Source organism: Cherax quadricarinatus, chromosome 66 (assembly GCF_038502225.1).
Source record: "Cherax quadricarinatus isolate ZL_2023a chromosome 66, ASM3850222v1, whole genome shotgun sequence".
In the NCBI taxonomy this organism is placed as follows: domain Eukaryota; kingdom Metazoa; phylum Arthropoda; class Malacostraca; order Decapoda; family Parastacidae; genus Cherax; species Cherax quadricarinatus.
In genome coordinates, this window is record NC_091357.1 from 13,825,048 (window position 1) to 13,851,410 (window position 26,363).

The window sequence follows — 26,363 nt, forward strand, 5'->3', positions numbered from 1 at the left end:
GCTCCGTGGATATACCGCACTGGCTCCGTGGATACATCACACTGGCCTCGTGGATACATCACATTGGCCTCATGGATACGCCACACTGGTCTCGTGGATACATCACACTGGCCTCGTGGATACATCACACTGGCCTCGTGGATACATCACACTGGCCTCGTAGATACATCACTGCCCTCGTGGATACATCACACTGGCCTCGTGGATACATCACACTGGCCTCGTAGATACATCACACTGCCCTCGTGGATACATCACACTGGCCTCGTGGATACATCACATTGGCCTCGTGGATACATCACACTGGCCTCGTAGATACATCACGCTGGCCTCGTAGATACATCACACTGCCTTCGTGGATACATCACACTGGCCTCGTAGATACATCACACTGGCCTCGTAGATACATCACACTGGCTTCGTGGATACATCACACTGGCCTCGTGGATACGCCACACTGGTCTTGTGGATACATCACACTGGCCTCGTGGATACATCACACTGGCCTCGTAGATACATCACACTGCCCTCGTGGATACATCACACTGGCCTCGTGGATACATCACACTGGCCTCGTGGATACATCACACTGGCCTCGTAGATACATCACACTGGTCTCGTAGATACATCACACTGGCTTCGTGGATACATCACACTGGCCTCGTGGATACGCCACACTGGTCTTGTGGATACATCACACTGGCCTCGTGGATACATCACACTGGCCTCGTAGATACATCACACTGGCCTCGTGGATACATCACACTGGCCTCGTGGATACATCACACTGGCCTCGTGGATACATCACACTGGCCTCGTAGATACATCACGCTGGCCTCGTAGATACATCACACTGCCCTCGTGGATACATCACACTGGCCTCGTATATACATCACACTGGCCTCGTATATACATCACACTGGCCTCGTATATACATCACACTGGCCTCGTAGATACATCACACTGGCCTCGTAGATACATCACACTGGCCTCGTAGATACATCACACTGGCCTCGTAGATACATCACACTGGCCTCGTGGATACATCACACTGGTCTCGTGGATACATCACACTGGTCCCGTGGATACATCACTTACAGAACTTTTTTGTCAAAATATTTTTTTCAGGTGTGTTAATGACAATTCTGATATAATTTTTTATTGACAATCACGTGAGTGTATGTGTGTGTGTGTGTGTGTGTGTGTGTGTGTGTGTGTGTGTGTGTGTGTGTGTGTGTGTGTGTGTGTGTGTGTGTGTGAATACCACATAGCCAAACCATTACATCATATCCTACATAATGTTACAGCATCACAACGTTACTGCAGATACTGTACGACAGTGTCACTGCAGCTACTGCACCACAGCGTCACTGCAGCTACTGTACCACAGTCACTGCAGATACTGTACCACAGCGTCACTGCAGATACTGTACCACAGCGTCACTGCAGCTACTGTACCAGAGTCACTGCAGCTACTGTACCACAGCGTCACTGCAGCTACTGTACCACAGCGTCACTGCAGCTACTGTACCACAGTCACTGCAGCTACTGTACCACAGTCACTGCAGCTACTGTACCACAGTCACTGCAGCTACTGTACCACAGTCACTGCAGCTACTGTACCACAGCGTCACTGCAGCTATTGTACCACAGAGTCACTGCAGCTACTGTACCACAGAATCACTGCAGCTACTGTACCACAGCGTTACTGCAGCTACTGTACCACAGCGTCACTGCAGCTACTGTACCACAGCGCCACTGCAACTACTGTACCACAGAGTCACTGCAGCTATTCCTCAGGACAGACGGTGACGGAGTAGAAGTGTAGGGGATCACTGACGAGGCCGCTTGAGGCGATACTGACCACTTCGATGAAATAAGCGCGACACTCCTCGAGGTCAGGCAGTGTGTACGTTGTTGTAGTAGTGGTCGCGCACACTTCGGACTCCGGATCGGCGTTTACCTCGTAGTAGCACACCTGCGGGAACCAACAGGTGTTAAAACGGTTATCTGTACTTCTAACGCTTGTGTGATGCGCTTACGTGGTTCAGAATACAGATGGTGCTTGCAAACACTAACAATTTTGTAAAGGATCTTTGATACATTTGCAATTCGAAAATTGCTTATGTTTGTCCCACATCTGTGGTTCAAGCACCTGCAATACACACCTGCGGTACAAATATCTGTAATACATATTTATGACAGAGCTCAAAACTAAATTTAAAATTCCTATCCAGTGTGGCAAATAATTTTAAGTTACCGATGTTATCAATTTTTGCCAACAATGATTATAGATGAATTTCACTTGACAAGAAGGCACGTTACCGTCTCCATCAGCTCCCTAAGACTGACCTTGAAGAGGAAGCTGCACGAGGGATTACTTATCTCCCAGGTGATGGTGATGCTGGTCTCTGTACGGTCCTCCTCCAGTCCGTTTTGTGGCGTCTGCGGCTCTGTGGGTGAAGCAAGTCATTCACTCTCTTACATCTAGTGCGAGTTTCCATAACGATTGACGCAACTCCGGGAAATCCCCAGCACCTATGCTATACCCGTGTGGGTCATTCAGCGTAGTGATGGAGGCTCGATCCTCCGTCTGGTAAATGCGGTCCAGTCTGTGATTACCTAGCTTATTGTTATCTGGTAAATGTTCATTATTTAGTCGAATTACTAACGCTTAACACATGTAACGCATGTAACACATTACAGAACATCATTATATGTGGCTAATAGTGACTGTAAATACTGCAAATGGTCTTGAGGAGACACTCTAAGACATTTTTTTCGCAATTGTACATGACATTAGCAAATTGTGTGTATGTGTGTGTGCCAGTAGTCCAATATTTGTGTAGTATGCATATGCTATGTACCATTATAGGCAGGCTCCCTGGCCAAGCCTTAGTCACGTGACCCCCGTTTTGCATCAAGCACATAGGCAATGCCGTACAGGTCTGTCTGTCTCTCTCTCTCTCTCTCTCTCTCTCTCTCTCTCTCTCTCTCTCTCTCTCCCTCTCTCTCTCTCAACCAGACCTAGGGGGACAGGCAGACGTGGATAGGCCGGGCTCGCCACAGATACCAATACATCACCTCTAATAACCGTCCGTCAGTTGTATTCTTGCTACCATCACTTCCTAAACACGAACCCTATGTGTGTGTGTACTGACCGTCTTCAACAGTGCTGCTCTGAGTATAAGCAGCGATACCACCCAGTTCATCACCCAGGTAGTCAAACACAGGCGTCAGGTTGAAGGCCTGTACCGTGCAGGGTTCCAGGTAGCCCACCGCGTCATAGCAACTCTCCTGCAACACAACCATCACACAATACATTAAATATATTTTCGTGAGGATGCCATTAGGTTTGATCTAAGGAAGGATAGCTACAATTCCTTGGATCAAGAACCCTTCAGTGGTATCAAGTGCAATGACACTATTATATTAGCACTAATGCAATGCCACTAGTGTCATCCTGCTAGTGCATTAGTACTAGTCCAATAGCAGACTGTCAAATAGAACACTAGCAGACTATCATATAGAACACTAGCAGACTATCATATAGAACACTAGCAGACTATCATATAGAATAAAATAGGCTAACAGACTATCATACAGGATAGGCTAGCTGCACATTGAGGTTTTACGAAATTCTGTTCAACCAATGTTGATCACTCCAGAAAGCACAGCGCCTCAAACAGGAAGATTTTTATCAAAGTTTGCCTGTCCACACACCTCCTTACAGGTGGACTGATGGATGAACTTTCCATTGATGAGGAGGTCGTAGTGGTGAATAGGGTAGTGAGAGGGTGTGATGTTCCAGTGTAGTACCATACTCGTATCATAGACCGTCACCACCTCGAAGTTGTAGATCAGACCTGTCAAAAAGCATGCAATCGGTAAATCAGATCTCTCGTAACACAAGTTGTAGATCAGACCTTTAATAGCACACACAAGTAGTAGAGTATACCTGTAATAACACACAAATGGCAAATGATACTTCATTATTTTTCGTTTCCCAGGCGCTGTGTGACCCTCAGAGATTAAAAAAATTAAAGATATCGGGTTAGGCTTCAGAGGACATGCCTAACATGGGCCAATAGACTTACTGACGTGCTCCTCTGTTCTTATGTTCTTTATGAATAAACTAGGATATTAATAACCAAGGAGACTCACCGCCCAGAGTTCCCATATCGACAACACACTTGCCCGTGTTGGCTTGCCCATCGACCCCGATAAACTCGACGTAGGTGTAGCAGCAGGAGTTCTGGTACTCAACAAGCACTTTGGCTGTGGTACCAGGAGTCAGGTCATGTATCTTGAAGAGCGAACCCTCAGGAGTGGCTCTCACCTGGTACAGTCCTGTAAGCGTGAGGTGTTCGGAGTTTAACGTAACGAAATATACCATGCAATGTGTAGTTATCATATTCTGCATGATAACCGAATAGTGGCACCACCACCAGTGTGTGTCTACCCTGTTCTATATAATAGTTACATTGTTGCAACACTCTCAGTCTGTGGCTAACGGCCACATTGTGCTAACGGCCCCTAGTGTTTGTCTACACTGTTTTATATGATAGTTACGTTTTTGCAACACACCTAGTGTGTGGCTACACTAGTCTGTATGATAGTTACATTATGGGAAACCCCCTTAATATGCGGCTACGCTATTTCATATGTTAGTTACATTGCGGGAATGCAAATTAAGTAATGTTTTTCCTGGTACATTCCATCACACACGATGGGTTTCGTGTGGTTCTGATCTTAAAGTAACATTAACTCAGGTTAGAAAAAACAATGAAGACCCGCTTCATCAGACGTTAACAGAGCTGAAAGAAACAGTTGTGGCGAAAGACTGAAAGCAGTGGCCTTTCTTCATAAAGACTGAAAGCACTAGTGTTTATTCATAAAGACTTAAAGCACAAATCTCTCTCCATACAAACTGTAAACAATCTGTTTTGCAAATGATATTCCATGACACTTAAAAAATCAGAAAAAAAATATGTTTGAAGGCTATAGAAACTAGCTTTTGGATTACTCCATGATTGAACAAGGACTGTAAGGACGGTACCTGACTCGTGGTCCTGCATTTGAGCTTCCACGGTCCAGTTCATGAGGGTACACACGCCGTTATCACTATAACCGACACAGTCGGGCAGATTGAGCAACTGACAGCTGGGAGGGACAGAATCAGTTTCCTAAAGGAGAGAGAGAGAGATTAGTACGTAGTGGTAGTATATATATCTATACAAATAAAAAATTAGGATACCATGGGGTTATCTAGATAATTAAGACCCATGTCTCAGGAGACACTTGTCCTCTGTCCTTACGAAAGTTATAGTAACAAATCTATACATATATATATAACCCAGGAATATAGTAAATATATATAAGCCAGGCGTTCAAGCTAGGCGAGGCTTGACTGACCGGTGCTAGGACAATGAAGTGAACCACGGCGCTGTTGACCGAGTGAGTTTGTGTCTCGCTCTGAGCAGTGATAATAACAGTGCTGACCACGCCGGGGATGGCTGTCACCGGCACGGCGAACGACGCTGTCACCTCACACGAGTCGTTAGTCGGCAAGTGTACCCTGTGGGAGACAGATGTGCTGAGGAAGTTGTTGACAGTTGTTTCGATAGGTTTGACAGGTGCAGTTTATGGGAGACAGGTGTTTGAGCTGTGCTGAAAAGGCGAGCCTAATAGGGAATAAACAAAGGCAGCATCTGCTAGAAAAGGAACAACGACAGTACCTACTGTGGGAAGGAACAACGACAGTACCTACTGTGGGAAGGAACAACAACAGTACCTACTGTGGGAAGGAACAACGACAGTACCTACTGTGGGAAGGAACAACGACAGTACCTATGCCAAAAACAAGGCAAATACCACATCTAGTATCGGGCCCTTACTCAGACAGGATGGGACTTACACAGACGACAACAAGGAAATGAGTGAAATATTGAAATCCCAGTACGACTCTGTGTTTAGTGAACCACTAATCGGTCTGAGGATCGACGACCCAAATGATTTCTTCATGAATGAGCCTCAAAACTCCATAAATGTATGCCAGATTTCCGACATTACCCTAACTCCGATAGATTTCGAAAAAGCCATTGACAACATGCCTATGCACTCAGCCCCGGGCCCAGACTCGTGGAACTCTGTTTTCATTAAGAACTGCAAGAAACCCCTCTCGTGTGCCCTAAGTACACTATGGAGGAGGAGCTTGGACATGGGTGAAATTCCACAGTCACTTAAAACAACGGATATAGCCCCGCTCCATAAAGGTGGCAGCAAAGCATTAGCTAAGAACTATAGACAAATAGCTCTGACGTCCCACATCATAAAAATCTTTGAAAGAGTGCTAAGAAGCAGGATTGCAAATCACCTGGATTCCCAAAATCTGCACAATCCAGGGCAACATGGGTTCAGGGCAGGTCGCTCCTGCCTCTCACAACTACTGGATCACTATGACATGGCCTTGGATGCACTGGAAGAAAATCAGAATGCAGATGTAATATACACAGACTTTGCAAAAGCATTTGACAAATGCGATCATGGCGTAATAGCCCATAAAATACGTGCTAAAGGAATAACTGGGAAAGTGGGGAGATGGATCTTCAACTTCCTAACAAATCGAACACAAAGAGTAGTGGTCAACAGAGTTAAATCGGAGGCTGCCATAGTGAAGAGCTCTGTTCCACAAGGCACAGTACTCGCCCCCATCTTATTCCTTATCCTCATATCAGACATAAACAGAGATATACACCACAGCACCGTATCATCCTTTGCGGATGATACTAGGATCTGCATGAGGCTGTCATCTGCTGAGGACGCGGTTAACCTCCAAGAAGATATAAACAAAGTTTTCCAGTGGGCAACGGTAAACAATATGATGTTCAATGAGGACAAATTCCAACTACTCCGTTATGGAAAACTGGAGGAGATAATAACTAGAACAGAGTATACTACTGACTCCGGCCATACAATAGAGCGGAAAAATAATGTAAGGGACCTGGGAGTAGTAATGTCTGAGGATCTCACTTTCAAGGATCACAACAGTGCCACGATCGCACGTGCAAAGAAAATTATAGGATGGATAATGAGAACTTTCAAAACGAGAGATGCCAAGCCCATGATGATCCTTTTCAAATCACTTGTTCTCTCTAGGCTGGAATACTGCTGTACATTAACATCTCCATACAAAGCAGGTGAAATCGCAGATCTAGAGAGTGTACAGAGATCCTTTACTGCACGTATAAGTTCTGTCAAGCACCTTAACTACTGGGAACGCTTGAAAGCACTTGACTTGTACTCGTTGGAACGCAGGAGGGAGAGATATATCATAATCTACACTTGGAAAATCTTGGAAGGAATGGTCCCAAATCTGCACACAGAAATCACTCCCTACGAAAGTAAAAGACTGGGCAGGCGATGCAAAATGCCGCCAATAAAAAGTAGGGGCGCCATTGGTACACTAAGAGAAAACACCATAAGTGTCCGGGGCCCAAAACTGTTCAACAGCCTCCCATCAAGCATTAGGGGAATTGCCAATAAACCCCTGGCTGCCTTCAAGAGAGAGCTGGACAGATACCTAAAGTCAGTGCCGGATCAGCCGGGCTGTGGCTCGTACGTCGGACTGCGTGCGGCCAGCAGTAACAGCCTAGTTGATCAGGCCCTGATCCATCGGGAGGCCTGGTCGTGGACCGGGCCGCGGGGGCGTTGATCCCCGGAATAACCTCCAGGTAACCTCCAGGTAACCTACTGTGGGAAGGAACAACAACAGTACCTACTGTGGGAAGGAACAACGACAGTACCTACTGTGGGAAGGAACAACAACAGTACCTACTGTGGGAAGGAACAACGACAGACCTACTGTGGAAAGGAACAACAACAGTACCTGCTGGGGCTGACATTCATCAGGAAGCCAAGGTCGTCAGTGCCGCTGATGGTGAAGTAGGAATCGAGACCGTAGTTGGTGACCACGAACTTGGCTGTAGCGGTCGTCCCGGGCTGGGCCGACAGGTCCTCCGAAGTGGCCCGCACCTCAACGCTAGTTGCAACCGGCGTTATCAAAACCGGTTGAACACGCTGATATTTTCGACCTGCAACACGCACACACACACACACACACACACACACACACACACACACACACAGCGACAGAGGTTATTAGATCATAGCAAGGAAAGGTTGAAAATAATAATAATAACAATAACAACAATAATAATAATAATAACAATAATAAAAATTTAGCCTGGATTTCTAAAAAAATCCCTGTGTGGGAATTCTGACAGCCGGATGCCCATATCCCTCACACCGCATCCGGACTCTGACAGCCGGATACCCATATCCCTCACACCACATCCGGACTCTGACAGCCGGATACCCATATCCCTCACACCACATCCGGACCCTGACAGCCGGATACTCATATCCCTCACACCACATCCGGACTGTGGCAGCCAGACGAGAGGAGCCGGAGCCGGCTCACCTGAGAGCACCTCGCCGGTTATGGCCACAAAGAAGGAGTCCTCAGGTAAGGGCTCCGTCCTGATGTATGTGTGCTCTTCCAGCTCTCCTGTGTATGGGATGACTCGAACCTCCGTTCCTGTCTGTCCAGGAGATCACAAGTGCCTCAGATAATAATATACAATAATAATAGTGTTAACAATAATGTTAACAATAATAATTATAACATGAATAATAATAATAATAATAATAATAACAGCAACAATAATAATAATAATTGATAATGTTAATAATAATAATAATAACAATAATAATAAATATTAATTAAGAAGGAGAATAATTCTAGTACTCGCTAAACTGCAAAGTAACTTTACCTTGTCAATAAAGTAGACAGTGTCAAAGACGGTGACATAACTTTCTAGGTAACCCACGAGTGTCAGATCCAGGTAGTAGACAGTGTCTGCGGGTGACAAATGGGTGACATGGGTGACGGACGGCTGCATACTGCAACAACATCTCATTTGGCAAATATGTGGATTACTGAGGCGAATTAATGGTGATAATGGAGCAGTGTGGGCGTGTACTGACCTATGAGTGGGCGTCCGTTTGCCTGTCTGTAGTGTGGGTGTGGGGGAGATGGGTCGAGGATAGAGAACCCGGCGAGGAAGTCTAATGGAGAGGTGGCGAGGATGGTGACAGCGTAGACATCGGGGTACGAGGTGGATATACTCCATTCACCGTAGACAGGAGCCGTGAAACGAACCGCCTTAAAGGTATTTGTGTGAGATACAACTTCCACATTGTCCGTCGCGTCCAGGGCCTCTTTGTCCGTTAGGTCGTATGCAGTACCTGAGGGTAAGGACAAAAGCACCTGAGGATAGGACATTACCATCTGAGGATAGAAGCAATGCCGTGTCTGACGACACAGTCAACAGCTGACCAGCAGTGTTTGACTGAGACCGCTTTACTCAGGAAGGTTGGCCCCCTCAAGGAAGGTTCCTTGATGTTGGTGAGGGGCTCTTGATTTAGGAAATTGGATCTGTGCTCCAGTTCCCCGAATTAAGCCTGAATGCCTTCCACACCCCCCCCTTCCCCAGGCGCTGTATAATCCTCCGGGTTTAGCGCTTCCCCTTGATTATAATAATAATCAGGAAGGTTGGGTTAGGTAAGATTCGTCAGGAAGCAGGACAAGTGTCTCCTGACGCAGGTCTTAGTCACATGATGACCCGCCGCTGGAGCTTTTGGTCATCTGACCGAGGCCTTCCGCTGGCTTACCTGTCCACCCCTTTAAAATTATGGTTATGATTATAAGTATTTAATCTTACTCAGGAAGAATAATATTTTGTTAAAAGATTTGTGGCGTTCCTGTCTAGAGTTGCTTTAATGTGTCGATGAGTGAGTGTGTGTTTATCTCTCTACCTATTTATAGTTGCTGGGGTTCAGTTGCAGCTCCTGGTCCCACCTTGGTATGTGATATACTGAGACTTCCTCCAATATCAGCTCATACAAGATGTCCCGTTTCTAACTGGGACAGATGATGTCCAGTCGATTACCTACCGCTAGCATCAGTGATGACGGCAGTGATGATCTCACCGGTGATGCGCACCTCCAGGTCCACCACGGAGTCATCAACAGCTACTGTCTTCACTAGTGACCCCAAGGCCTCTACCACGTTCAGGAGAGTCACCTGCAACCAGCATCACGTGTTTCAACTCACTGAATGAGGGAGGAGAGTGTGACCTCGTAGGTGACCTCGCAGGTGACCTTGCAACCCTGATGTATCCTACCATTACTTAATGATGTTTGCTCCTTTCTAGTGTAACTACCACAATGTACTGATATAACACGATTGCAAACAAACCATGTGTTCAATCTATCAAGACTGATAGACTGAACTCATCGATTCCAGGCTGAGGGACTGATTACCTCAGTCTTCACCTCATCCTTCACCGTTCGTCTCTGTAATGGACTGAAGAAGCCACTGGCTGGCGATACGTTTCCTCATTAAAAAGATTCCCAAATGTTGCGCAATTGTCTCATTTCTAAATTATTACAGCAAATATATCAATATTGTTTTCCCAACGAGATGACTAACAACATAAGAATAGTCACCGTGGATGTCTCGATGCCACTGCCGATGATGTTAACGATGTCATTGACGTCAAATTTATCTGTACTGATGAGGAGGCCTCCCGTCTCGTCTGCCAGTCGCTGGTACTCTGCCACCCCTGTGTTAACATCGCCCACCTTGCCTCGCCGCCCACCCTCGCCACCCACGCCCGTGTCCTCGTCACCATTGCTCCTCTTTCTGAATATGTCGCTCAGAATCACCGTCACCTGCAAGGTGTTTTAATAAACAGTGATCAGTGAGCAGGTAAACCCATCATTGTCGGTAGGTAAAACGTGAAGTATAGATAATTAGCAAATCTGCTCATCCTCGCAACTCATTCTACATGGAGACACCTACACATATCCTATGACAGGAGAAGGAGAAGGTTGAGGAGGCGGAAGAAGAGGAGGTGGGAGTAAAAGGTGGTGAAGGAACAGGCTGAAATACTCGTAGCTCAGTTGGTATCGCACTCAACTCATACACTGTTGTCCATGGATCGATCCCCGGTACGGGTGGAAACTATGAGGCGTATTTCTTTAAGACACCTGCTGTCCCTGTTCAACTATCAGTAAATAGGTACCTGTGTGCTAGCAGATTGGTGTGGGTCGCATCCTGGGGACAAAATTAACCTAATTTGCCCGAAATGCTCTGCATAACAAAGGTCTTTCTATATAGTATGTCACTAATGTCAGCTAGGCTGGTATACGTCGTACATGTAATTGTAGAAATAAAGATAATTATTATTAAGAGAGAAATAAAGTTCGACATAGCATAATTTAGTGTGCTGCTGACCTTGTTATTTTGTTGCTGTGCCAAGGAGATCAGACCTTCCATGAGCTGGCCGTCCTTGGCGGAGGCGTCAGTGAAGCAGAATATGTCACCATAGGCCGGAGTCCCCGTCAGCGCCAGCTGCGACACACTCATTGTTAGTGCTAGTTGAAGGGATTGAGCTATAGCTCTTGAACCCCACTCTTTCTAAAGCGTGTATTGTGTACTGAGCTTTTAATACATCTCGCCCTAATACTACATTCCACACTAGATGGTGGGCGAAACGTATCGTAAATAAAGATAGCCAGTTGTTGACAGGCGTTTAATGTTTGTTGAAATTAAAGAAATACTTGAATGAGGGAAGAATGTAAAGTAATGAACGAGGCGGGAGGTGATGGTAGTGTAATAGTGAGGGAGGTGCTGGTGATGGTGTATTGAGGAAGATGTGAGGTTGAAGGAGTAATGGAGGTGGGTAAGCAGGTACCTGGAGGCCACTCCAGAACATCTCAGGTTCGTCCCCACCTCCGGAGGCATACAAGGCGTTGACGGCGTCCATAAACTCTGAAGAGTTGCTGGTCGTCAGAAGAGGACCCACATCTGTAGAGGCGATACTGCAGGTTACGTGTTGTATTAATGTTGGTTGAATTACCGACAATATGTTAACTAACAAGTTACATGTTGTTACGCACATGTCCGCACTCTTCTGTGCTAACTTGTGCTCATATACACTGATCTACACACACAATACTTATCTACTGACCTACACACACAATACATATATACTGACCTACATACACAATACATATATATATATATATATATATATATATATATATATATATATATATATATATATATATATATATATACATATATATATATATATGTATATGTCGTGCCGAATAGGCAGAACTTGCGATCTTGCTTAAATAGCAACGTCCATCTTGCCATATAGGACAAGTGAAAATTTGTGTATGCAATAATTTCGCCAAAATCATTCTGAACCTAACGAAAAAAATATATTTGATTGTGTTTGTTTAGTATTAAATTACTGTAAACGTATTTAAAATATATTTAGTTGGATTAGGCTAAAATAAATTGCACTTGTTATAATAAGGTTAGGTAAGTTTTCTAAGACTCTTTTGGTGCAAAATTAAAAATTTTTACATTAACATTAATGAAAAAAATATATCTTTAAACGTATAAGATAAAATTTTAGAAAGGACTTAATTTTAAGTGAGTTCTTGCTAATTGGCCAGTTTTACATATTCGGCACGACATATATATATAATATATATATATATATATATATATATATATACTGACCTACACACAGTACATATATACTGACCTACACACACAATACATATATACTGGCCTACACACACAATATATGTATACTGACCTACACACTCACAACACATACACTGACCTACACACACAACACATATACACTGACCTATACTCAGATAATCTAGGGATATCCTGTCAAATTTTGCACATTTCTGGCAAGACAGCTATTGCATGAATGGTGGTGAATGTGTTCTTCTCTTGGAGGTTACCCTACCTTGGTAGGATGAACTGGGTGGGGGATGACCTAGAGGTGAGTGTGATCTGGGGAAGGAACTGACCTGGGTCGTTGAAAGGTACCAAGATGTATAACTCAGGGTTGGAGTTGGCCACGATCTCAGCCACTTGTTCCTGTACAGCGTCGATATCATCTCCCATTGAACCTGCAGCATCACGCCTTAGTTAGCTAAATTAGTTAAACTAGCTAATTAGCTAGTTAGGATGACAGGTGGCTAGTTAATTGCACATTTCGTTGTTAATTTCTTATTTAGTTATATAATAAAATAATTAAATTACTAAATTAAGCAGTTAATTACTAGTTACGTAACCCATTTATAAAAGGCATTTCAGTATATATAAGTAATTTATTTTCAAAATTTATATATATATATATATATATATATATATATATATATATATATATATATATATATATTTATTTATTATTAACACACTGGCCTATTCCCACCAAGGCAGGGTGGCCCGAAAAAGAAAAACTTTCACCATCATTTACTCCATCACTGTCTTGCCAGAAGGGTGCTTTACACTACAGTTTTTAAACTGCAACATTAACACCCCTCCTTCAGAGTGCAGGCACTGTACTTCCCATCTCCAGGACTCAAGTCCGACCTGCCGGTTTCCCTGAACCCCTTCATAAATGTTACTTTGCTCACACTCCAACAGCACGTCAAGTATTAAAAACCATTTGTCTCCATTCACTCCTATCAAACACGCTCACGTATGCCTGCTGGAAGTCCAAGCCCCTCGCACACAAAACCTCTTTTACCCCCTCCCTCCAACCTTTACATTATATATATATATATATATATATATATATATATATATATCTATATATATATATATATATATATATACTGAAATGCCTTTTATAAATGGGAGAGAGAGAGAGAGAGAGAGAGAGAGAGAGAGAGAGAGAGAGAGAGAGAGAGAGAGATACTAACCTGTAGTGTCGATGCAGATAGAGAGAGCAGAACCCTGGTATAAGTCGAACAGTCGACGATACATGTCGACACCGATGACATCCAGCACTTGCTTCAGGTAGTAGTCTGTTGCCTGCACGGACGGTACGTACACGTCACCTTCACTTTGCGTATTTAAGTGTGCACACCCGTGCGTTTGTGCACGTTAATGTTTAAATTCCGAGTTAAGATACGTGAATTATATCACTATTCTACTTATATTTTACGAAATATATTTTAATATACTTATATTTTAAGTAGTATATCTTTACTGTACTTCTATTTTAAGTAGTGTGCCACTAATCCACCTAAAAGTAATTTGTCTAATAGCATAAGTAACTGGGATGTACACTCGTCAGTGGATGTATATATACACCCATCAATTGGTGTATATACACCCATCTTTGGGTGTAGTACTAGCCTGCAGGGCGAGGTTGACAGCGGTGAGGTGTAGGTCGTAATGGGGTGAGAAACACGGGTAGGCTGTGTCCTTGTTGATGCCTCCCACTGCAGGCAGCACTCTGCTAGTGTCCAGCACGCCGCCGTGGCTACACTTGCCGCCTGCAACACCCAGAAACACAGGCAACACCATGGTTATACCTCGCAACATACACAGGATTTAAGTTACAAATTATGGAGAGAGATGACTCACATACACATCAACTAACTCATAATTTGTTGAGGGAGAAAATTCAGAACGACATTTCGTTCTATCCTGGACGTTTATCAATACACAATGGTCCGAAACTGACCGAAACGTTGTCTAGAATTTCCTCTCCGAATCATGAGTTAGTTGTCAATTGTTACAGACAGGATATTGTGGATGTTGTTCTTTATTAATATACACACATCTGGTCTCTTCAAAAGGGGTATTTAAATGAGGAACTCCCGACAACTGTCAAGAAATGTCAAGTTGTAGAACGATGTTATGTTGGGAACGTTTCTCTCTCTAGAGCGAAACGTCGTCCCAACAAAAGCTTGTTCTGCAGGAATGGTGTTGAGAACTAACCTGTGTCTGGCTTGGAAATGAGGTAGGAGGAAGCAATGTCGTCAGGGTAGGTGTAATACCCACTGCTCAGCCCAGCTCCTTCAATGACGTTCCCTGGACAGCCCTACAGATGCCATAGTGTTAGTGGGATAGTATAGACGGGTACAATGTGTAATGATGCAGGAAGGCACACTGTTAGAGTGGAACCTTTGAGGCAGAGTACACTGGGTGAGGTTACAGAGGGGTACACTACACTGTGATGACACACAAGGATACACTACATTATATAATGGTGCACGAGGCTACACTTAACTGTGTGATGTTACATGGCTTGCATTGTGTGACGGTACAACGAGAGGTACACTACCTTTATATCGTCACAAGTGGTACATACATCTTCTTCCCCAGCTAATCCATCTAGAGTATTGCCAGGAATACCCAACTCCTCCAGAATAGACTCGTGTCCCTGTTCTATCCAGGTGGAGTGGGAATAGAACTTTTGGATAGAGTGGAGGGTGGTGCCGAGCAGGCTGCGAGCGGCAGGATAAGCTTCTTCACTCAAGATAGCTGTCATGATCTGAGGATAGCGAGTAGTGAGCCTAGCCTGTACCTGTGCCAGCTGTTCCCCATCACCTTGGATAGCCGGGTCATACCTGTGAGATAAGAACCAGAGTCTTGGTAAGGCAGGATCCATACATAGTGTTAAGAAGAGATATGATAAAACTGATGAAGCAAGGGCCAAGGGTTGTGAATCCACCCCTGAAACCACAAACAGGTAAGTACAAGTAGGGCAACAACAGATGGAAGGATCAATACAAACACAACGCTGACAGTAGAACGGGAAATATTAAAAGTGACAGATACCCTAACGGAAAAATATCTGTACTCTTGGGTTTGCTAGAGGTCGAGTAGATACTTTAATGGACAGAGATCAGACAGACAGGACATACATCGGAAAGGAACCAGTCTTGACACTGACAACAACAGCGTTTACATACAGAAACACGGACAGGTAGACCGGTCAATATGGATATATGTTGCCTGTACTGGGCAGTGAAACCAGCCTGGATATTTAACTAGAAATCTATGAACAGATAGATTGGCTAACATAAATCTCGGTTGAACTTGAGTGTGGAATTAGTCTGAATATTGGAAGACGATGATATAATTCATATAGATAGATTTACCGACGGAGATATATTTTATGCTGAGAATAAAAATGCACACTACCGTGACTGGAACAATACATAAATCACCCGCACAGAATTAGTGGTCCAAATCAGACCATAACGTCATCATAAATTTCATTCTTATATGTGCGGGTTATCTGTGTATATATTTTCAGTACTGAGACAAAAATTAGTTTGGACAATGGAGACGACTTTAGATCAACATAACTACGAACATAGATGTATTACCTGTACTGGGATGAAGAATCTGCCTGAATATTAGCGTCAACAATGGAATTGACAGCTTTGATAAAACGGGTCGGGGAGGATATGTCTCCGTAGTAAGCGTGGAAGAGCTGAGTGAGAGTAGCATCCTCAGGTAGGAAGAAGTCTGGTCTACCTCCTGGTGGGTAGGCTAGGAAGAAGGCCCGGATGTTCTGCCGGATAGCTTCTCTAGTGATCCACTCGTGGTCCCGGGTTACCCCAGCCGCCTGTAGAGAGAATCAGTCACGATGTTGACCCGAGGGAAGAGTAAAATGGAGCGTCACTCGTCCAGTGAGGAACATACGGACATAATGACTATAGATTACGACCCAGATTATTCACACACCACTGTTGCAGCGTATATCTGTATACACTATTTAGTGTTTCTCAGTAATTAACGTTTAATGTTAGGGTCGTGTCATTGGTCTGTCATTGTCTCAGCTGGAAATAATGACCATGTTATAATAACTCATATTATTTTCTTTATTATTTACCATTTTCATAATACTGTTGTATAATAGGTTCGATAATTTGTAATATAAAATGAACAAAGGAAATACTTGTCACTACCGTACATTAATTACTTGCATAGCGAGCAGAAAGCATGGATATGATTTAACAAACTGCCAGGTGCAGCCTTCCAGACCCCGACACTCGCACAGAGGTCACTTGGAATTGCTGCCAACCAGGGAAAGTATACGAGCGACTGCGTTGTCTCCATTAACAGCCTGACACAAATATGTTTTTACACTATCATTTTTGGGGCTTAATATTTCTGAGTGCTGTCTTGTTTTTGCAGTTTATGTCATTGTGTGGATTTTGTCGGTTTACCTTCAATGTCGAATACAGCCTCAGAAAGAGAGAGGGTTGTAACTATGAACATTGTTCGGAGCATCCGCAAAACACTATTTAACTTTTATGAACATGTATCTTACATTTATGTCTTTGTGGACCTTATGTATCGTGTCATGCTTGAATATATTCAAGCATGACGCGGTGTCAGCACTAAATCGTGTTCTACTTTGGAAGCAAAACTTTTGTGTAATGACTGGTAACGTGGTGTTTCGATGCATCTGTCCTGTGTGAACTTAGACTGTGTGCTTAAGTGGAGTGCATTATATACATCATGTTGGTGTCTACGCACTATTGTGTAGATTTAGTTCTGACTTAATGATATCCGTACAAACAAGAACTGTGTGGACTTCGGATCATTTGCTAGTGAACTGCATACACACACACACACACACACACACACACACACACAGAAGAATATGCACGATAAAGCTCATGGAGCAGGGAGAGTAACCCAGTAGCGACCAGTGAAGAGGCGGAGCCAAAAGCTGTGAATCGACCCCTGCAACCACAACTAGGTGAGTACACACACACGCACGAAATGTGGTTGTTCCCACATCACCTTATCGCTCAATGATAAATACTGGTATAAGGCTCACACACCTGTCAACTCCTTTAATACCTTACACCTTAACGAGAACTTCAGCATAAAAATGATGATAAACGATACCATAGAATAGAAGTTATTGAGGTCTTAATGACAGTTCCAGGAAGATGGTACCGAGGTCTGGTCATTGATGAGCTTACGAAAAACAATGGACCCAGTATTGACACCTGTGGAACGCCGCTTGTGACTGGTCCCCATTCTGAATTAGCCCCATTACGTAAACTTTCTGTTACTTATCAGTTATTCGTGTTTAAAATTCATTAGTTCAATTTTCATTCAGTACCAAATGTTTAATTTTTTCAACAGTCTCCTGTGTAGTATTGTCAGAAAGTAAACTGAGGTCCAGGTAAACAACGTAATATTCTTTATTAGTTCACCGTCTAAAACACCTCTCTGGAGAAAACTGGTAAATTTACTAGGCTTAAAAACGGCCTTGCGCTAGAGTTCGTCACGGCCACGCTAGCTGGAGATTCGTCTGTAAAAACTTGCATTTGTGGTCACAGTGGTGCCTATGCTAACCTTCCTATGGTGTAGAAATATACCTAGTTGGACGAATCTTATTGTGGCTAGCTGGTCCAGTGGCTAACGCGACGTTTTTTTAGTTTAATATGTTTATTATGCACCCCATACCCATCCTGTGGGCGGTAGTCAAAAGATTACAAAGGTACATAATGGGTTCAGGGACTGGACCCCAAAGTTATGATAGCTGAAATAGTTACAAAGGTAATGAACTTCAGGTAGATCTGGTCACAATCATGGCAAGTTACAGAGGTAATGAATCAGCCTCACTCCTATACATGGTTACAGTCATGAACAAATTACAAAGTAATGAACCACTGATACGTCCACACCTGGTCACAATTGTAATGAGTTGTAAATACAAATATTAAGTGGGTCATACACCCACACTAGCGGGCGCGCACACACATACACACACGAGGGCGCACGCACGGACATATGCACACGAGCATACACACAAGCACGCACACCCACACACACGCACACACACACCCACACGCACACACACACCCACACCCACACACACACCCACACACCCACATCCACACACACACACACACACACACGCACACACACCCGCACACACACACCCGCACACACACACACACACACACACACACACACACACAGGAGGAGAAAAAAATGATTGAAGGCATCATGAAAACAATAGGGGAGGGCAATATGACCCAGGTGACAAATTTTCAGAGAATTGGGTGGTTTGCGAGTGGAAGGATACGGCCTGTCAGAGTAACTTTCAAGGAAGAATCAGTTCGAACCAGGATTCTGCAAGAGAAAGCAAGACTGAGGGACAAAGAGGGGTACCAGAGAGTATACCTCGACCGCGACAGAACACAAGAAGAAAGGACTACACTGAAAGAGAGGGTACAGAGACGCAAGGAGGAACGAGAAGCAATGAAAATGAGCAGGACCCAGACACAGGAGGAAGGGCAAACACACCCCACAGAATCTCCCACCAAAAGACTCCACCCGCGACATTCCCAACGCAACTGAGCAACCTATACTACAACCCACTCACTGTTCCCTCTGCCACCAATCCCCATATCACAAACCTCACCCCAACAGCTGTCCCTTATGGGCATTCTGACCCCACCCCCATCAACACAAACCCCACCTACACCACAGCCCCATATAGGCCCCCACCAAGGCTCTCGCTCCCCCAACCCCAATATTCTTGCATGACCACAATGATAGAAAAGAAACTAAAGGTTTGGTACACAAACGCGGATGGAATAATGAATAAACATGAGGAGTGGAATGAAAGAATCAGTGAAAAATCCCCAGACATCATAGCAGTCACAGAAACAAAACTCGCTGAGACAATAACAGACACAATCTTCCCAACAGGATATCAGATCCTGAGGAAAGATAGAAGGAGTAGAGGGGGAGGAGGGGTTGTATTGCTCATAAAACACCGATGGGGATTTGAGGAAATGGAAGGCATGGACATGATTGGAGAAAGAGACTACATTGTAGGTACAATTCAGTCCGGAGAACATAAAGTAGTCATTGGAGTGATGTATAACCCACCACAGAACTGCAGGAGGCCAAGAGAGGAGTACGAAGAAAACAACAGGGTGATGGTGGACACACTGGCTGAGGTGGCAAGAAGAGCTCACTCGAGCAGAGCAAAGTTACTGGTAATGGGCGATTTCAACCACAGGGAGATCGACTGGGAAAACCTGGAGCCACATGGGGGTCCCGAAACATGGAGAGCCAAGATGATGGATGTGGTACTTGAAAACCTCATGCATCAACATGTCAGGGACACAACCAGAGAGAGAGGGGAGGATGAGCCAGCAAGACTGGATCTTGTGTTCACCCTGAGCAGTTCAGACATTGAGGACATCACTTATGAGAGGCCCCTTGGAGCTAGCGATCATATGGTTCTGAGTTTTGACTATATAGTAGAGTTACAAGTGGAGAAGGTAACAGGAACTGAAGGGGACAGGCCAAACTATAAAAGGGGGGACTACACAGGTATGAGAAACTTCCTGCAGGAGGTTCAGTGGGACAGAGAAATGGTAGGAAAATCAGTAAACGAGATGATGGAATATGTGGCAACAAAGTGCAAGGAGGCAGAGGAAAGTTTTGTTCCCAAGGGAAACGGAAATAATAGGAAGACCAAAACGAGTCCTTGGTTTACCCGAAGGTGTAGGGAGGCAAAAACTAAGTGCAACAGAGAATGGAAAAGGTACAGGAGGCATAGGACCCAGGAAAACAAGGAGATTAGTAGAAGAGCCAGAAACGAGTATGCACAGATAAGGAGGGAGGCCCAGCGACAGTATGAAAACGACATAGCATCGAAAGTCAAATCTGACCCGAAACTGCTGTATAGCCACATTAGGAGGAAGACAACAGTCAAGGACCAGGTGATAAGGCTGAGGAAAGAAGGTGGAGAACTCACAAGAAACGATCAAGAGGTATGTGAGGAGCTCAACACGAGATTTAAGGAAGTATTTACAGTAGAGACAGGAAGGACTCTGGGGGGACAGACCAGATGGGGACACCAGCAAGGAATACACCAACAAGTGTTGGACGACATACATACAGATGAGGAGGAGGTGAAGAAACTGCTAAGGGACATCGATACCTCAAAGGCAATGGGACCAGACAACATCTCCCCGTGGGTCCTTAGAGAGGGAGCAGATATGTTGTGCATGCCACTTACCACAATCTTCAACACATCCCTGGAAACTGGGCAACTACCTGAGGTATGGAAGACGGCAAATGTAGTTCCCATTTTTAAAAAAGGAGACAGAAAAGAGGCACTAAACTATAGACCTGTGTCATTGACGTGTATAGTATGCAAAATTATGGAGAAGATTATCAGGAGGAGAGTGGTGGAGCACCTGGAACGGAACAGGAGTATAAATGCCAACCAGCACGGATTCACGGAAGGCAAATCCTGTGTCACAAACCTTCTGGAGTTTTATGATAAAATAACAGAAGTAAGACAAGAGAGAGAGGGGTGGGTTGATTGCATCTTCTTGGACTGCAAGAAGGCCTTTGACACAGTTCCTCACAAGAGATTAGTGCAGAAGCTAGAGCATCAGGCACATATAACAGGAAGGGCACTGCAATGGATCAGAGAATACCTGACAGGGAGGCAACAACGAGTCATGGTACGTAATGATGTATCACAGTGGGCACCTGTGACGAGCGGGGTCCCACAGGGGTCGGTCCTAGGACCAGTGCTATTTTTGGTATATGTGAACGACATGACGGAAGGGTTAGACTCAGAAGTGTCCCTGTTTGCAGATGATGTGAAGTTAATGAGGAGAATTAAATCTGATGAGGACCAGGCAGGACTTCAAAGAGACCTGGACAGACTGGACACCTGGTCCAGCAAATGGCTTCTCGAATTTAATCCTGCCAAATGCAAAGTCATGAAGATGGGGGAGGGGCACAGAAGACCACAGACAGAGTATAGGCTAGGTGGCCAAAGACTGCAAACCTCACTCAAGGAGAAAGATCTTGGGGTGAGTATAACACCGAGCATGTCTCCGGAAGCACACATCAATCAGATAACTGCTGCAGCATATGGGCGCCTGGCAAACCTGAGAACAGCATTCCGATACCTTAGTAAGGAATCATTCAAGACACTGTACACCGTGTATGTCAGGCCCATACTGGAGTATGCAGCACCTGTTTGGAACCCGCACTTGATAAAGCACGTCAAGAAACTAGAGAAAGTACAAAGGTTTGCGACAAGGTTAGTTCCAGAGCTAAGGGGAATGTCCTATGAGGAAAGATTAAGGGAAATCGGCCTGACCACACTGGAGGACAGGAGGGTCAGGGGAGACATGATAACGACATATAAAATACTGCGTGGAATAGACAAGGTGGACAAAGACAGGATGTTCCAGGGAGGGGACACAGAAACAAGAGGCCACAATTGGAAGTTGAAGACACAAATGAGTCAGAGAGATAGTAGGAAGTATTTCTTCAGTCATAGAGTTGTAAGGCAGTGGAATAGCCTAGAAAATGACGTAGTGGAGGCAGGAACCATACACAGTTTTAAGACGAGGTTTGATAAAGCTCATGGAGCGGGGAGAGAGAGGGCCTAGTAGCAACCGGTGAAGAGGCGGGGCCAGGAGCTAGGACTCGACCCCTGCAACCACAAATAGGTGAGTACAAATAGGTGAGTACACACACACACACACACACACACACACACACACACACACACACACACACACATGGTAATGCATTACAGCTAGCAAAGTCAGGGTATTTCTCCAGAATGGTCTGTAATATACCACTGTGGATAAAATACTTTGCCATTTCTTGAACATTTCTGAGTGAGTTGTTTCTAAATTCATTAATTTGATCACACTCCAGTACATAATGACGCAAGGTGTGACAATAGTCCATCTGGCAAAGTTTACGTTTCGTTTTGTCTACATCTGGTGGTGGTGATTTAACCTGCCATAGATACTTGTAACCCAGCCGGAGCCGGGCGGTAGTGACATCCAAGAGTGTGCTTATCTTTTTGGATGCACCATAAACATGTGGCTCCTCCTGCATGATGGAATGATGATAGATGGACTGACTTGTGTCAATCTCCCTAAGTCTTAAATCAATAAAGTTCATTTGAAGTTCTTTTCGTATTATTGTTCTCAAACTGCTAACTGACAACCCAATATTGTAATCTACTCCATCTTTGAAAGCATACAGCTTAGCCAATTTATCAGTTCTATGTGAGATGGAATCCACAGCATGTGCACTCTGACTCCACTGTCCACAATCTTACCATACCTATGTCTGGCTTCTGACACAAGCATGCCACAATTTATACTTAATGAGTTGAGAGCATTTATGGATGACAAAGAATCAGTTACAATTAAAGTGTCAACCTTAGATACATGGACGCATTTGAGTGCAAGGAGTATGGCAAACAGTTCTGTTTGAAGGGTAGAGGCCCAGTTATTGATGCGTGCTCCAATTTCTTTACGAGAGCCATCACTCTGTATGACAACAGCAGCACTACCAGCTGCACCAGTGGACTGGTGAACAGAACCATCAACGTAAATAATTTGTGAAAGAGTGTTCTGTGTGACTAAGTTATCAATACAGCTTAAGGCATCATGTTTGGCTTCAAGACGAAGCTTTGGTTGTGATTTAAGAAGAGTTTTGGGGTGAAATGGAGGAATGGTAGTTTGGAATGGGGTAATATCCCATGGAGCAGGGAAATATCTCTGTTGTCTAACTTGACATAGATCATGTAGTTTGTTCATGCGGAGGTCGGTTCCAGTTTTTTCGATCCATCTGGAAGGATGTTCACCATTGCTGAGGAAAGTTTGAAGGGCTTCTGTGCAGGGGTTTGAATGGGCTAATCTAAGCATATTAACCCCAATAAGGATATTTCTTTCAGTAACACGATCTCTACTGCTTTGAATATTAAGTTCTTTCCGCATATTTAGAATTTTGGCAGTACGAGGGCATCCTAGGATGATCCTCATTGCTTCGTCTTGCAGTTTTTCCAGCCCTCCAAACTTCCAGTCAGACACGAGTGCAAGTAGTGGCGCCGCATAATCAACCAATGATCTAATATAAGCAAGATACATCATTTTCACAATTTTAACATTAGCTCCATACCTGGGATGAAAACCTGCCACAACTCTAAGTGCTCTCAGCCTTTCTTTGTATTGGCGACAAAGTCTCGTTACAACAGCTCCAAGTAGTGGAACCTCAAAGCCTAGATTCCTGTATCTGCTTACATATTCTAGAAGAGACCCATCATGCAACTGGATCTAACGAACTGTGCCTTTGTGTCGAGGAGGACGCCTGTTGAGTATCTTTGTTTTATCCCCTGAGATTATTAACCCCAGGTCCTGACACGAGGCTAGTACATGATTAAGAATGTTTTGGGTGTTGGAGAATCCGGTGGTGTGAATCATTATGTCATCAGTAAAACTAACCATATAATGATGGGGCTGGCTAGGCATGACATTAAAGCATTAATCAGAATATTGAAAAGGGTGGGACTAAGCACACCTCCCTGTGGGGTTCCTAATTCAAAATCTTTAGTTACACTTCTATGTCCCTGGAACAACACAGACGACTTTCTGTTGGACAGGTAACCTTTAATCCAGCGGAGAAACCATCCTCCATCCATTCTGGCAAGTTCACTAATGATTACATGTCGGTTGGCTACATCAAAAGCGGATTTAAGGTCAAGGAAGGTAGTGTATGAGCTGTCAGTGTGCAGAGTGAGAAAGGTGGTAATGCAATGATGCACACTCCTTCCATGCATGAAGCCATGCAACCGGGGAGACAAGAATTGCTTAATTCTGTGCATAAGACGATTAAGAATCATCCTTTCGAATGTTTTACACAAGCAGCTAGTAAGGGATATTGGGCGAAATGAGTTTTAACGCGACGGTCTGGAGTTTTGAGACTCTCTGACCGCGGGTTCAAATCCCGCCCGTTTTATGGTTTCAAAAACGGCCCCTAGTGAATCCATGTTATGAGTCATTAATCAAATAATTGTCATCAATTTGACTTCTTATTGTCTCCACTATTATTGATTCTAATAATTTCCCACAATTGAGGACAGGCTGATTGGCTGGTAATTTGATGATAGGGACCAATCCAAAGATTGAAGTGGTCATCTGCATTTCCAGCGTAATAAGTGTTTGTAGTAATCGACTGAGGAGACTAGCTAAAGGCTCACGATGTTCCTAATTGCATTTTTAGACTCGTCAAAAAAATGTGGACGCATCGATTAATTTTGCTTTAATGGGTCAGCTTGTTTGAGAACCATGTCTCGCAGATAAGACATCACGTATCTAAATGCCTCTCTTTTTACCCATAAAATATTCATCTATTTAGATTCTGTTTATTTGATCTAATTGTTCAGCTACGATAGCTTGTACAAGGCTCTAGAATAACAAAATCTTAACGAAATGGACTAGCGTCTCGATGAATGTAACAACGGATACTATGTAAGAGAACGCAAGAAGTAAACATTACCTCATTAGGACACAGGATATTAGCTATGTCTGGATCACTGGTGTTGAGGCGAGTGGCCAGGAAGGCCTGGCACTTCCCCGTCCACAACACTAACAGCACCACCATGAAATGCTTCGCTCCCACCGCCATCTCCAAGAGTGGGGAAAAAACTGCTTTCTTCCTTGGGTTAGGTTAGGTAAAGTTTTTCAGGAAACAGGACAAGTATTTCCTGACGCGGGTCTTCCATCGGCTTCCCCTCGACAGCCTTATATATGTGAACCTCGCGGCGCCAGGCGACACTGGTCCACTAGCGCTGGCGGCCGTATGATGCAGCCAGTCAGCACACACAATACATACAGAAAATTATACTGTATTTTTTAGTCTCTGACAAATATAACCACCGAGGTAAATGCATTCAAGGCAATGTGATGAATCAAATTTATATACTACACTAAAGCTTTCAATCACAGGCATATACAATAATTGTGATCCCTTGTAGACTATATTTATTCACAGTTCCACGGTTACAAAGACAATTCTGTGTACACAAACAGGTCTGAGTGCACACAAACAATTCTACGTGTATGCACACAGCTCCATGTGTACACATACAACCCTATGCGTACATATTGAACTGCGTGGTTGGCCCTGGGAATCAATCAAGATCTGTCACCTGTCGCTGTCTTTACCCTTCTAAGATAACCATTATCACTTCTATAAGAATTTTCTCAGAAACTTAGAACCTGAGAAACTGGAGCAATAATGCCTATCCCTCAGTAAGCTAAATGTGAAGCGAAGTTAAAAGATTCACAATGCACAATAAGCTCTTTATTAGAACTGTTTCGCTCTATATAGAGCTTTATCGTAGTTCGATAAATCTCTACTCAGAGGGAAACGTTGCCCCTTACAAAACGTGTTTTTGAACGCCTGTACGTTTTTCTTCTCTATCTGGACCTATATGCTACGTATAGTGAGAGTTCTCGGAGTAAACTGCGTGGTTTACAGCCTTGGGCTACACTGGTGGAGTGTTCCGCCAACAACCAAAAGGAAGAGGGTTCAAACCCGGGTGAGGTGACACTTGTGAGCAAGTCTCCTAATTAGC

At 44.1% G+C, this 26,363-nt stretch overlaps 1 protein-coding gene across 1 annotated transcript; it reads right to left on the reverse strand.

Annotated features, from left to right (window-relative positions):
• Positions 1-1,654: 1,654 nt before the first annotated feature.
• LOC128704094 (von Willebrand factor A domain-containing protein 7) lies at positions 1,655-25,520 on the reverse strand. Its single transcript, XM_070099109.1, has 22 exons — positions 25,283-25,520; positions 16,294-16,535; positions 15,243-15,528; positions 14,897-14,999; positions 14,309-14,448; positions 13,870-13,981; positions 12,970-13,071; positions 11,823-11,935; positions 11,363-11,479; positions 10,573-10,797; positions 10,018-10,147; positions 9,049-9,309; positions 8,835-8,920; positions 8,483-8,603; positions 7,889-8,093; positions 5,416-5,578; positions 5,060-5,186; positions 4,165-4,350; positions 3,724-3,866; positions 3,162-3,297; positions 2,353-2,453; positions 1,655-1,978 (listed from the first exon to the last, which is right to left on the reverse strand). The coding sequence occupies exons 1-22, from the start codon at positions 25,409-25,411 to the stop codon at positions 1,790-1,792; spliced, it is 3,417 nt and encodes a 1,138-aa protein (XP_069955210.1). The 5' UTR covers positions 25,412-25,520; the 3' UTR covers positions 1,655-1,789.
• Positions 25,521-26,363: the final 843 nt, after the last annotated feature.